Consider the following 11,081-nt stretch of genomic DNA (forward strand, 5'->3'; position numbering starts at 1 on the left):
AACACATGAAAAAGTTCGATGTTGAAAAGATTTGAACAACAGCCGTATTTGTGCTACTTTGAGGTGTGCTTTCCTGATTTTGGCTGTGCTAAAGAGCCTCAAAGTTCTTCCGGCAACACGTTGAACCTTTTCTCTGAAGCACTGAGCTCCATCCCTCGGCGTCGCGGCCGACTTCGGGCGACGGGCGAACCCAAACCACCCCGAACCGCTCGCCGGTCAGCCGCAACCCGAATATGGATACGGACTGTTTATTCCCAACAGTCCGTTCGTTTGTCTGAGCTTCACTGCTGTATTTGGTTTGCCATCAGATTTGGATCTGCCCGTGTAAGCCGGGACAAACGGGTCGAAGCACTTGCTGCTCCTCCCTTGGGTGAAGGGCCGAGGTGGGAAGTTTCAACGCAAGAGGTCACCACCGAGCCACCGAAGATGACAAAACTCCGTGTTATGGCGTCGTCCTCCATTACATCCTGCTTATTCGTTATCCTCACCCCGAACTGGTCGCCAGCCAATCGCGGGGCACATGTAACCAAAACGAGCATTCACGTGGAGAGTCCTCAATGAACCGAGCAGGGCTTCACCTTCTTTTCCCATCTCCGTCCTGTATTCCTCTCGCCTTTGCGGCGGCGGATTAGCTTTTCCACATTCAATATGGCGGCGACGTTCACGCACGGTTCCGGGTCAAGGCGCGGTCTATGTCAATTTGGATGTCTACGGTGCGTGTGGCCGTGACGAGGAAGTCGCTACTGACAGCGACTCCGCTCCAGACTACACTAGTAGCCTCCGCGGAGTCCACTAGTACCCCGGTACACGAGTGGTGGCGAGCCGCTTTCCTCGGCTCCACACGGCCGTCAGCCCGTCGTCGCGGGGACGGCGCTCCGTGGGGCGGAGGGGGCCGCGGATGGAGCGGGCCGCCGCGGTACGCTGACACCGCAAGGTAAGAAGCCGCCCGAACCGAACGCGAGGCGAACGCGAAGCGTCGGAGCCGACACTTGCCGAGCTAGCATCGCGCTTGTTGTTAGCCGCCTGACACTACACTCGTTCGCTAGCCGAGGCCTCCCTCCGGGCTTCTGGTTTCTTATCTTCTCGATTTTATTTGATTGTGGATTTTAGTTGGCTTGCGCCGAGTGAGACCACGCCACGAGAAGACACGCTCTAATCCTAATGGGCACTAGGATATGATTTCTAACAATGTGTTAGCATGTAGCTATCGTGCGTGGCCGTGCACCTGCATGCGTGTCGACGTCGCCGAATGAGAAAAGGGAAGAAAATGTTTTACTCGCGCTGCGTGGAGCCAAGGCGCATATTTGACTGGGGGTGGGGTGGGGTGGGGTGGGGGTGGGGGTGGGGGGATGTCCCAAAAAGTGCAAGCGCAGTTGAACGATGGACCGTCTGCCATCTAGTGGAAGAGCAAATAATTGCAACTCGCTCGCTCACAAGACTGTAGGCAAGAAGGAAGGACCATGAAGACCCGCCGCCCCCAAAAAAGCAAAAACGAGGATGATGACAACCAAGTGAAATATCCTTTATTCAAGAATTCACATTTACAATTCATAACAATTCATAACTTCATTACCAAAACTGACAAAAATGGCATCTACGTTGTAGTAATAAGACAAAAATCTGAAACGTCTATTAAGGCAGACTGATTATCTTTGTGTTTTTCAAAATAAGATATATTTGCAAACATCTGCTTTGACTTTCAAAAATGCTTTCCCAATTTTCTGACAGATGTTATGCAGCAAATCACCAACTGAATCATAAGCAATTTATGTTGGTGCATTTTCTGCACTGTCAATTTGAAATAATGTCCTGTTTTTTAAATACATATATAAAAAAAGTATATTTTTTCCCCATCCAATTCATTGATCAAGCCTCCAAAATAATCAACAGATTACATTGCTTCTTAAAATAATCCCAACAAGCAAGTAGAAAAAAGTGTGTATTGTAACGTGCGAACGAGTTGTTGTTGCAGCGATGTCGCTCGGCTCCAGCGGATCTCGCTATTCCCCCCCCCACCCCCCCTCCCGTGTTTTTTTCTTTGTTGGGGGGAGCCAACCCCATGGCAGGATATCCCGGCGTATTCGTGTTTTGATGGGCCTGAATTATTGGCGGATTTTCACTTTCCGAGGTCAGTCCCAGCGTCAAACCGGCGCCGCCGTCGTGTGCGGCTAACTCCGTTTGTCATGCAACAGACGCATTTGTTTCCTTTTTGTGCCCCGAGTACTACGTTGGCTTCATTTCGTTGTGGCTGTGTTTGACAACAAACTTCCCCAATCGCGACGTGTTTTGCGGGGATTGTCGTCTCTCGTGGGGGGATTTCGGATTTCAGCGTCAAAATCGGCGGCCGAAATAGATTTTTAAAACATGTCGGGCCATGTCATTTGTAAAAGAAGTGAAACACGATTATGTGTATGGAAAATATGCAAAACAGTAAGAATAAAAGACTTCTTCATTGTTTGCCAAGTATGTTAAAAAAAAAACCCACGAGGAATTTGTGTCCGGTAGTCGGAACCGCTCGAGTACGACAACAGACGGTCAATAGACAGAAAAAAACCAGTCACTGAGCAATAAAGGGTTGCGAGTTATCTGGTCATTCATTTCTTTTTTGACAATTGTCCTCTCGCAATAGTGCGCTGCCATGACCGTTCGGTACGTGGAACTTTGCCCGCTGGAGATGTCCGAGCCCGATGACCGAATCCGAACATATCGTTTGCGTATTTGTTTCTGTTCAGCCCGCTGAAGCCCGGCACGATGGACACGGAGCCGGCCGGCGCGAGCCAATCAGAACACGGACCGGCCTCCTCCGATTCGTCTTCCTCGTCGGCCGCAGGCGCGCCCGCGCCGCCCCGCCTCACGCCCAACCCCATGCTGCTGCAGGACTCGCCGGCGCCGGCGCCGCCCGTCACCTCCTCCCCGCCGCCCCCTCTCACTCCCGCGCCCTCCCTCTCTGCACCCAAAATGGCGGCGGTGAGGACTTCCTTCCCTCACGTCCTCGTCCCCGCGCCCCCGAAACTGACCGCCACGGCAAGCTCCGCCCTTCGCACGTACGCGCGGCCCATCCTGCCCTGCGCCGCCAAGACCGCCACGCACGCCCCCGCCGCTTCCTCTTCTGCGGAAAACTCATCTCCCTCATCGTCAACGGGCACCTCGTCGACCGAGACCTCCGCCGCGCTGACCAACGGGAGCACGAGGACCGTTTCCACGGTGACCTCCAACACCCTCACGCCCTTCCACACGCCCGCCAGTCCGCCCGCAAGACAGGTAGCGCCACGCTCTCTGCCACTCGCCGTTGCCCCTGCGGGAACAAGGCGGCGCCGCAGCGCGGAGTTATCGGCGATAAAAGCGGTACTTTGGCGCCATCTTGCTGCCAAGGAACTCAATTGTCGTGAGTCGAGGAGTTTCATTTGGATAAAAATAGTGCTTTGCCGCCATCGGTATGACAATAAAATTCCTCGAATCCTTAAATAAGCCTTGTTCCAATTCCATTACTCCGTTCCAGCCCCCCCCACCCCAAAAACAACAACTTATTGTTTGATTTTTATGTAAAAATAGCACTACATCGATTCTAAACATAGTCAAAGAGAATGTCAAGAACTGTAAAAAAGTGGTTTTCTGAAGTGTAATGACTGTACGTGCCGTCATATTCGTGTGTTGGATGTGCGCCTTTTAGGGGCGTGGCGTCGTGTAAGTAGGTAACCTAGCTGTTAAGGTTTTAGGATGGTTACCTTGGCAACCGTGGTAACCAACGCCGGCATTTTTAACGCGTTCCGTGACTGGCGCGCAGTCGACGCGTTCACGTCGCGCGCGCCCTCGCCGAGCGAACCCGATGCCAACGTTTCATTCCCGCGTGTGCGCAGGCCCCGCAGCCCCGCCCGGCGGCGGGCTCGTCCGCCGGGCCGCCGCGAGCCGATCCCGGCCCCCCCGCCGCCCTCGTCGCCAGGCGTGGCGCTCCCCAGCGGGCCTCGCTCCTGGGGGGAGGTCTCAAAGGGTCCGGACAGGAGCAGGTGCTGCTCAGCGCTCAGATGGTAAACGCACACACACACGCACGCACGCACGCACGCGTCCATGGGGATGCTGTCGTATCCACGGTGACAGTGAAGGCAACGTCGGAGAGGTTTCACGTTACATTCAGGTCGTCGAAAACGGTACGCTGGCACATTGTCGCAAACGGCTAATATGGATTTTTTGGAGGCCGAGGTCCATTCTGATATTTGGCAGCATAAAAGTCCAATGACCGATTTGTTTAAAAAAATGTATAATCAATCAAAGATTATAAATTTTTTTGTTGTTGTCTTTTTCAGATTTTATGCCATTTGTTTCTTGTTTTTGTCTTATGTTGTAATGTGTGAATGTGTAAAAAAAAAAAAAAAATTCCGCTTTGAAAAGGGCTAATTATATCAACCGATTAAATCGGTTTCGAGTGCAAGTAAGCAAGTACACCTGACTTCCAACTTTTTCCAGTTACGAGCTATCACTTGGTCGATTTTGTGCGCGTGTGCGTGTGGACGCAATTTGAGTTACGAGCAACCTCGAGTGAACTGAATCTTTTCCTGTTTTCCGTCAATTAGGATGAAACATTTTTTTATTTGCCAAATGCTCGAATAATGAGAGAAGGATTTCCTCGTGGCAATTTTGCATGACTTCCTTCAAAGCGAAAAGTTGATTGTGCCTTTAAGCAGTTTGGGAAAACCCAGATGACGATGTCATGTATTTGGAAGCTTCCGATTGGTGTACGGAGACACACCCGCGGATGTATTTGGACTGGGCCCACCTAAAACACAGCGCGTCTTGATGCAAGGAAGGCATTACGGGAAAGTCAAACGAAATCAGTCAAGAGTTGCGGACTTGCAAAAGTCTGCTCCATCCTTGGGTGTAATTTCCAGATGCCTGGAGGTGCCACGTTTCGACAATGACGCACCGTGGGAATGTCCAGCCATCGCAGCGCTGGGGAAGGAAAACGATTGGAGGAGGAGATGCAAAATGTTTGACGCCGGTCGCGCAGTTTCAAGGCCACGGCCTTCAAGAGCTTCTCTCGTTATTCTGGCATTTTGGAAATCCGAAGTAACCTCAGACAGGAAAAGTTTCGTCGCAATGGATGGAAAGAAAAAAAAGCGTGCGTCCTTTTATGCCGTGTTTGTACTCTCCGCGACCTTCCCGTTGGCTGAAGGAATTTTGTCCAAGTCTTCTTGTGCTTGCAGCTGATCCTCACGTCGGCCGTGCGGGCCGGCCCTTCCTCCCCTTCCTCCTCTTCCTCCTCTATTGACCCCGCCTCCGCTCAGGTGAGCAGCGTCGGCGCGCCGAGCGGCGCCGTCGGCCGGCGGTTGACGGTACGTGTCGTCTCTCTCCAGCTCCGTAGCGGGACGCCCAGGCCGGCCGGCGCCCTCGCCGCTCCCTCTCTGCGTCTGAAGGCCCCGCCTCCGCTCTGTCGCCCGCAAACGGCGCTCTTCCCTCCTCTGAGGCCACGCCCCCGGCCGGAGACCGCGACCGCGCCCGGCCGCCGCCTGACGGCGCCGCCCCCCCCGAGTAAGCGACGCTCCGCTCTGTTGCGATTGCGTACGAAGCTTCGCTTTCGGGCCGTAACGAGTCGCAGACGACGTCGTCACCTCGTGCTCATCGTTTGCGTCTTTCCTCCCTCCAAGCGCTCTACTCGGCGGTCCGAGCCGTCCCCCTGCGGCCCAAGCTTCATGCGGCCGCGGCCTCCCGGGCGCCCGCGCTCGGCGTCCTCCCCGCCGCCGCCGTCCCGCCGCCGCCACCGCCGCCCTCCGCCTCGTCATCGGAGACGCCGCCGTCCGCCTCCGGGCGGCTCCGAATCGTCGCCCCGTCTTCAGCTCGCCCGCCGCCGTCTCTCGCCCGAACCCCCGCGGCCGCGCCGCCGACTCTGAGCGGACAGGAAGCGCTTCCCCTTCCTCGAAGCGCCGCGTCGCCTCCCCGCCGGAATCCGCCGAACGCGAAGGAGAGCGACGCGCCGTGGGGAGGCTCCGCGGAAGACGCCGACGCCGCTCCAAACGACCCGAGACGCCAGGACGAGGACGCGGACGAGATGGAGGCGGACAAGGACGACGGCCGGGAAGACGAGCGAGTGCGAACGGAGGCGAGTCGCGGCGGCTCGGGGCCCAGGGGCCGGGAGCGCGCCATGGAGCCGCGAGAGGAAGGAGAAGACGCCGCCGAGGCGCCGTCGGCCGGCGGAAGGTCGCAAATGTCGCCGACGCTCGAGGACGCCCGACCCCGATCGCGGGTCGCCGCCGAGGCTCCGCTTCCGGAAGCGGACCCCATCCGGCGTTCGCCTCCGGAACTTTCCGCCCACGCCGTCGGGCTGCCAGAACTTCCCGGAGAGATGGCGGCCTCGCGGGACATCATCAACGAGAACGCGTCCGCTCGGTCCGACAACCAATCGGGTATCGCTTCCTGTGTGTTCTTGTGCCGTGTGCCGTCGTGTAAGGTGTGTGTAGTTGTTGTGTCGTGTGTGTGCGTCCTCGCGGCAGTGTGTGTGTTGTTGTTGTTGTTGTTGTACTTGCGTAACGTGTGCGCTGTCGTCGTCGTTTCAGCGTCATCCAGCCTGTCGTCGCAGTCTCCGCCCTCGTCTCCGTCGGCGGATCCCGCCTCCCGCGCCGCCGCCGCCCGGCCGCTCGACCTCAGCCGATCGCGGCCGGCCGCGGAAACCCCCACGGGGGGCGCGCCGCCCCTCGGGCGAACGGAAGACGAGCCGCCCGAGAGGCGGGCGGCGGACGGACCGTGGGAGGCGAGGGCGTGGCCGGAAGGCGGGGACGTCCTGACGCACGTCGTGGAAGGTTTCGTCATACAGGAAGGACTGCAACCGTTTCCTGTACGTGGACGCGCGTACGGAAGAGCCCGATTGACGACCGGCTTGTCATCGACGCTTTTTCCGATTGCTCGTTTGTGTCGTCTCAGGTGAACCGCTCGTCGCTGCTTTTGCCCCCTCGGCCGTCGCCGTCGCCGCCGCAGGAAGCGAACGGGAGCGACCGCAAGACGGCCGAGACGGCGACGGAACATTCGGAGCATTCTACGGACTCGCAAGAGGACGACGGCCACAAAGACGCGCAGCGGCACGGAACGCGTACGAGAACTCCGCCCCGGTCGCTCGTGGCCATCTCGATCTGCAGCGCAAATCTCTGACGAATGACGCAAGTTGCCAACGCAGCAGCGACTTGTCGTTCTTCTTCTCCTCCTCTTTTCCTTCCCATCGGCCTCCTCTTTCTTCATCCCGTCCCGACTTTTGCGTTTCAGGCGGTTGCCAGCGCGATCGAGCCGTTCTCCACTGCCAGTTCTGCGGCAAGCGAGGCCACGCCCACAACTTCATGCGCTCCAAGCGTTTCTGCTCGACTTCCTGCGCCCGCGGGTGAGAGAGACGCTCGCCGGGGGGGCGGAATGCGTTTCGGACCCGAATGGGCGTAAGGCGGCCGGCGTCTCCTCCTCTTCTCGTTGTCGTCGGCAGGTTCAACGTGCGCCTGACGAAGCGTCTGCGAGCGCTGAGCGCCGGCGGCCGCGCGGAGAGGCCGCGGCCCGCCCTCAACAGGGCGCAGTCCGTGCCCGGGAAGCCGCTCCTGCTCAGACTGGTAACGCAACCGCGCCGACGTCTTATCGTTGCTGTTGTTGACGCGGCCGGCGCGGTGTTGGTTGGTTAGCACGTCTGCCTCGCAGTTGAGAAGTTCTGGGTCGGAGATCGCACGGTGGGGTTTTCCTTCCAAATCTCGTTTGCGTGTTACGAATTGTCGTCGAAGCGCCGCGCGGACGCGCTCACTAGAGGCCGACCTCTAGTGGCCGGCGAAAGAAGCGCGTCTTCTGAGCGCGACTTGTCCGTGTGTCCTCAGCCTCGAGATCTCTGGAGCGCCGGACGCCGAGAGGACGACGGCAAGGTTGAGGCGGCGGAGCAAAAAGAGGAGGAGGAGGAGGAGGAGGAGGAAGAGGACATGGAGGCAGGAGGAGAGGAGGAAGACCAGGAGGACGAAGAGGAGGGGGGACCGGCGGTCGCCCTGACGACCGGGACGGAGAGTCCGGCGTCAGTAACCATGGTGACCGCGTCCACGCCCACAAGCACCTTTAAGGCCGAACCGTCGCAGTGGACTGTGGACGACGTCACGGCCTTCATACACGCGCTGCCGGGTACGCGCGCGGGCGCACACGCGCACGCACACACACACGCACGCACTTTGATGGGTCGGTTTCATATCATTTGATTCATTAAGTTGAAGAGGTGGCCTGCTGATTTTCTGTTTGAAAATCAATTGATTGGACTGTTATATTGGCAGCAAAAATTGGTTCTGAGGGGAAAAGGCGTCGAATATATTTCCAACTTTGAAGATGCGAAGATGTCTTGACCGTCGGTGAGGCAGCCATTTTGCACAGCAAAATAAACCTCCTTTCTCAGATAGGAACGAATGTCTTCTGAATTTGGGAAAGTGTGGGAACTGTTGCACGTGTGTACCGTCATTCCGATTGTATCGAGACAAGCGCGTCACGGCTTTCATGAGTCGTCGGGCTTATTTCTGCACTCGTATCTGCAGAGTTTGAAGGGCGCCATGCAAATTGTGCAACTCCCAACATTGTTAGCAAGCTTTTTTTTTTTGCCAGAAGGAGTTTCAACTCCCACCTCCGGCGGAACTTTGCTCACGTTCCGGGAGAGGCGGGGGACATCGAGTCCGAGCCGACCGTGTCCCGCGCCTCCGTCGCCGAGGCCGTGGCCGTAAGGCGGTCGGTGCCGGTCGTGGCGGCGATCCCCGAACGGTGAGGGATGCCGTCAAGCTGAAGGAGGAGTCCTACGGGACTCCCGAGGCGGCCGACGGGTACCGGCTGGCCGAGCGGAATGCGGCTTTGGCGGTCGCTGAAGCAAAAAGGAGTTCGGCGAGTCCACGGAGAACGACTTCCGGACGGCTTCGAGGAAATTCTGGTTCCACCGTCCGACGTCTCAGAAGGGGAAAGCGGTGCACCGTCAACACCGCGTATCGCGGGGATGGGGCGCCGCTGACCTCGACTCGGGACGTTGTGAGTCGGTGGGGAGAATACTTCGAAAAGCTCCTCAATTCCAGCGACACGCCTTCGCATGAGGAAGCACAGTCTGGGTTCTCTGAGGCGGGCTCTCCCATCTCTGGGGTTGAGGTCCCCGAGGTGGTTCAAAAGCTCCTCGGTGGCAAGGCCCCCGGGGGTGGATGAGATTCGCCCGGAGTTCCAAAAGGGTCTGGATGTTGTGGGGCTGTCCTGGTTGACACGCCTCTGCAACATCGCGTGGACATCGGGGACAGTGCCTCTGGATTGGTAGACCGGGGTGGTGGTCCCCGTTTTTAAGAAAGGGGACCGGAGGGTGCGTCAAATCTGAGACCGTGGTCCTCAGTCGGAAGAGGGTGGCGTGCCCTCTCCGGGTCGGGGATGAGTTCCTGCCCCAAGTGGAGGAGTTCCAAGTATCTCGGGGTCTTGTTCACGAGTGAGGGAAGGACGGAACGGGGGGATCGACAGGCGGATCGGTGCGGCGTCTGCAGTGATGCGGACTTTGTACCGATCAGTTGTGGTAAAGAAGGAGCTGAGCCGAAAGGCGAAGCTCTCGATTTACCGGTCGATCTATGTTCCTCCCCTCGACCCAAAGAACGAGATCCCGGATACAAGAGGCCGCAATGAGTTTCCTCCGCAGGGTGTCCGGGGCTCTCCCTTAGAGAACGGGTATAGAAGGTCGGTCATCCGGAGGAGCTCAGAGTAGAGCCGCTGTTCCTCCGCATCGAGATGAGCCGGATGAGGTGGCTGGGGCATCTGATTCGGACGCCTCCCCAGTGAGGTGTTCCGGGCACGTCCCAACGGGAGGAGACCCCGGGGACGACCCGGGACACGCCGGAGAGACTACGTCTTTCGGCCGGCCCGGGAACGCCTCGGTTTCCCCCCGGAAGAGCTGGATGAAGTGGCTGGGGAGAGGGACGTCTGGATTGCCTTTGACAATTTGAAATGTTGCGAACATGACGCTTTCAGCGTGGGAGCTATTTACACACAGAAAAATTGCCAAATAGATTCTTTTTTTTTTTTTTTTTTAACGTGATTAGCGTAAGTATATAAAAATGACCCACGCACATACATGCACAAAACAAACTGTATACGATGTTGACATGCACAGAGTATGTTCGCAGTGTGTTTGTTTGTTCCTTTTAGGCTGCGGCGAGGTTTCGTCGGCTTTCCGTCTTCAGGAGATCGACGGCCAAGCGTTGCTGCTGCTGACCGAAGAACATCTGATGAGCGGCATGAACATCAAACTGGGCCCCGCGCTCAAGATCTGCGCGCACATCAACGCGCTCAAGAACCCCTGAAGAAGCCGCGAGGCGCTTCGATCCAAACGCCGACGACAATTGGTCTTATTGTGTACAAGCTGCTGAAGAGTCCACTTGAAGGATTTTCAACATTGAATATATCAAATTTGTCTATTTAGTTTTTTTAGAATGTGATGTCATGACAAATCTATCCTGTAGCTTACGTAACCACTGCGTGTGTATCAAAAAAAAAGATGACAAATCCAAATATTATTATTAAAAGCTAAACTTGCTGAAAATGTGAAGTTTTCTATGCTGGAGAGTTCTTCAACTGTCCCGTTTTTATGATCTCCTGCTTATATTGAATATTGAATAAAGCAACTCATCTTACATTTGCTGCATTCTCAAGCCTTGCTTATTTGTAGTACAACCGATATCACGCGCTAATGATGATTGTCACGTCATAAAACTTCGGTTGTCATCGATGTTGAACCGTTTTGGGTCTCGGACGACGCAAACCCGATTTTGGACAGCGGGAGGAAAAAGCCACGCCGCGGGCGGGATTCGAACCCGGCACCTCGGAAATGCGAGGCAGACGGCAAACCCGCTAGGCGACCCGCTCGACCGCGAACTTCGCTTTTTCTTCTTTTTCAAGCAACGAAAAAGGAACGAGCGAGCGGCCTCCCTCGCGCTGCTCCCCTTTCGGCATGTTTTAATTACTTCCCACGATGCATTGCGTCACGTCAAGTCTCTCCGCCCCCTCGAGATCTTAATCGAAAGGCGGCTATAAACATAATTAAGTGTTGTCGCACTCGAGCGGCTCCAACTACCGGAAACAAA

At 56.5% G+C, this 11,081-nt stretch overlaps 1 protein-coding gene across 4 annotated transcripts; it reads left to right on the top strand.

Annotated features, from left to right (window-relative positions):
* The first annotated feature begins 682 nt into the window (after positions 1-682).
* Positions 683-10,633, top strand: LOC133470269 (nascent polypeptide-associated complex subunit alpha, muscle-specific form-like). Of its 4 annotated transcripts, XM_061758453.1 has the most exons (12): positions 688-934; positions 2,733-3,261; positions 3,858-4,025; positions 5,199-5,279; positions 5,349-5,523; positions 5,640-6,395; positions 6,546-6,823; positions 6,910-7,075; positions 7,246-7,357; positions 7,454-7,574; positions 7,830-8,121; positions 10,147-10,633. In XM_061758453.1, the coding sequence occupies exons 1-12, from the start codon at positions 693-695 to the stop codon at positions 10,299-10,301; spliced, it is 3,075 nt and encodes a 1,024-aa protein (XP_061614437.1). In that variant the 5' UTR covers positions 688-692; the 3' UTR covers positions 10,302-10,633. The 4 variants fall into 4 exon arrangements, 3 of the variants coding, with proteins under 3 accessions (XP_061614438.1, XP_061614436.1, XP_061614437.1); XM_061758452.1 differs by having other exon boundaries at positions 687-934; positions 5,199-5,523; XR_009785935.1 differs by lacking the exon at positions 7,454-7,574 and having other exon boundaries at positions 683-934; positions 5,199-5,523; positions 10,147-10,289.
* Positions 10,634-11,081: the final 448 nt, after the last annotated feature.

The sequence above is a fragment of the Phyllopteryx taeniolatus genome, chromosome 20 (assembly GCF_024500385.1).
Source record: "Phyllopteryx taeniolatus isolate TA_2022b chromosome 20, UOR_Ptae_1.2, whole genome shotgun sequence".
Lineage (NCBI taxonomy): Eukaryota > Metazoa > Chordata > Actinopteri > Syngnathiformes > Syngnathidae > Phyllopteryx > Phyllopteryx taeniolatus.

Bases quoted from the DNA above. Each gene is read 5' to 3' on its own strand.
- LOC133470269 (XM_061758452.1), top strand. From the start codon at position 693: ATGTCAATTTGGATGTCTACGGTGCGTGTGGCCGTGACGAGGAAGTCG. The intron at 4,026-5,198 runs GTAAACGCACAC...TTGTGCTTGCAG, and splicing joins TGCTGCTCAGCGCTCAGATG to CTGATCCTCACGTCGGCCGT. The intron at 8,122-10,146 runs GTACGCGCGCGG...TGTTCCTTTTAG, and splicing joins CTTCATACACGCGCTGCCGG to GCTGCGGCGAGGTTTCGTCG.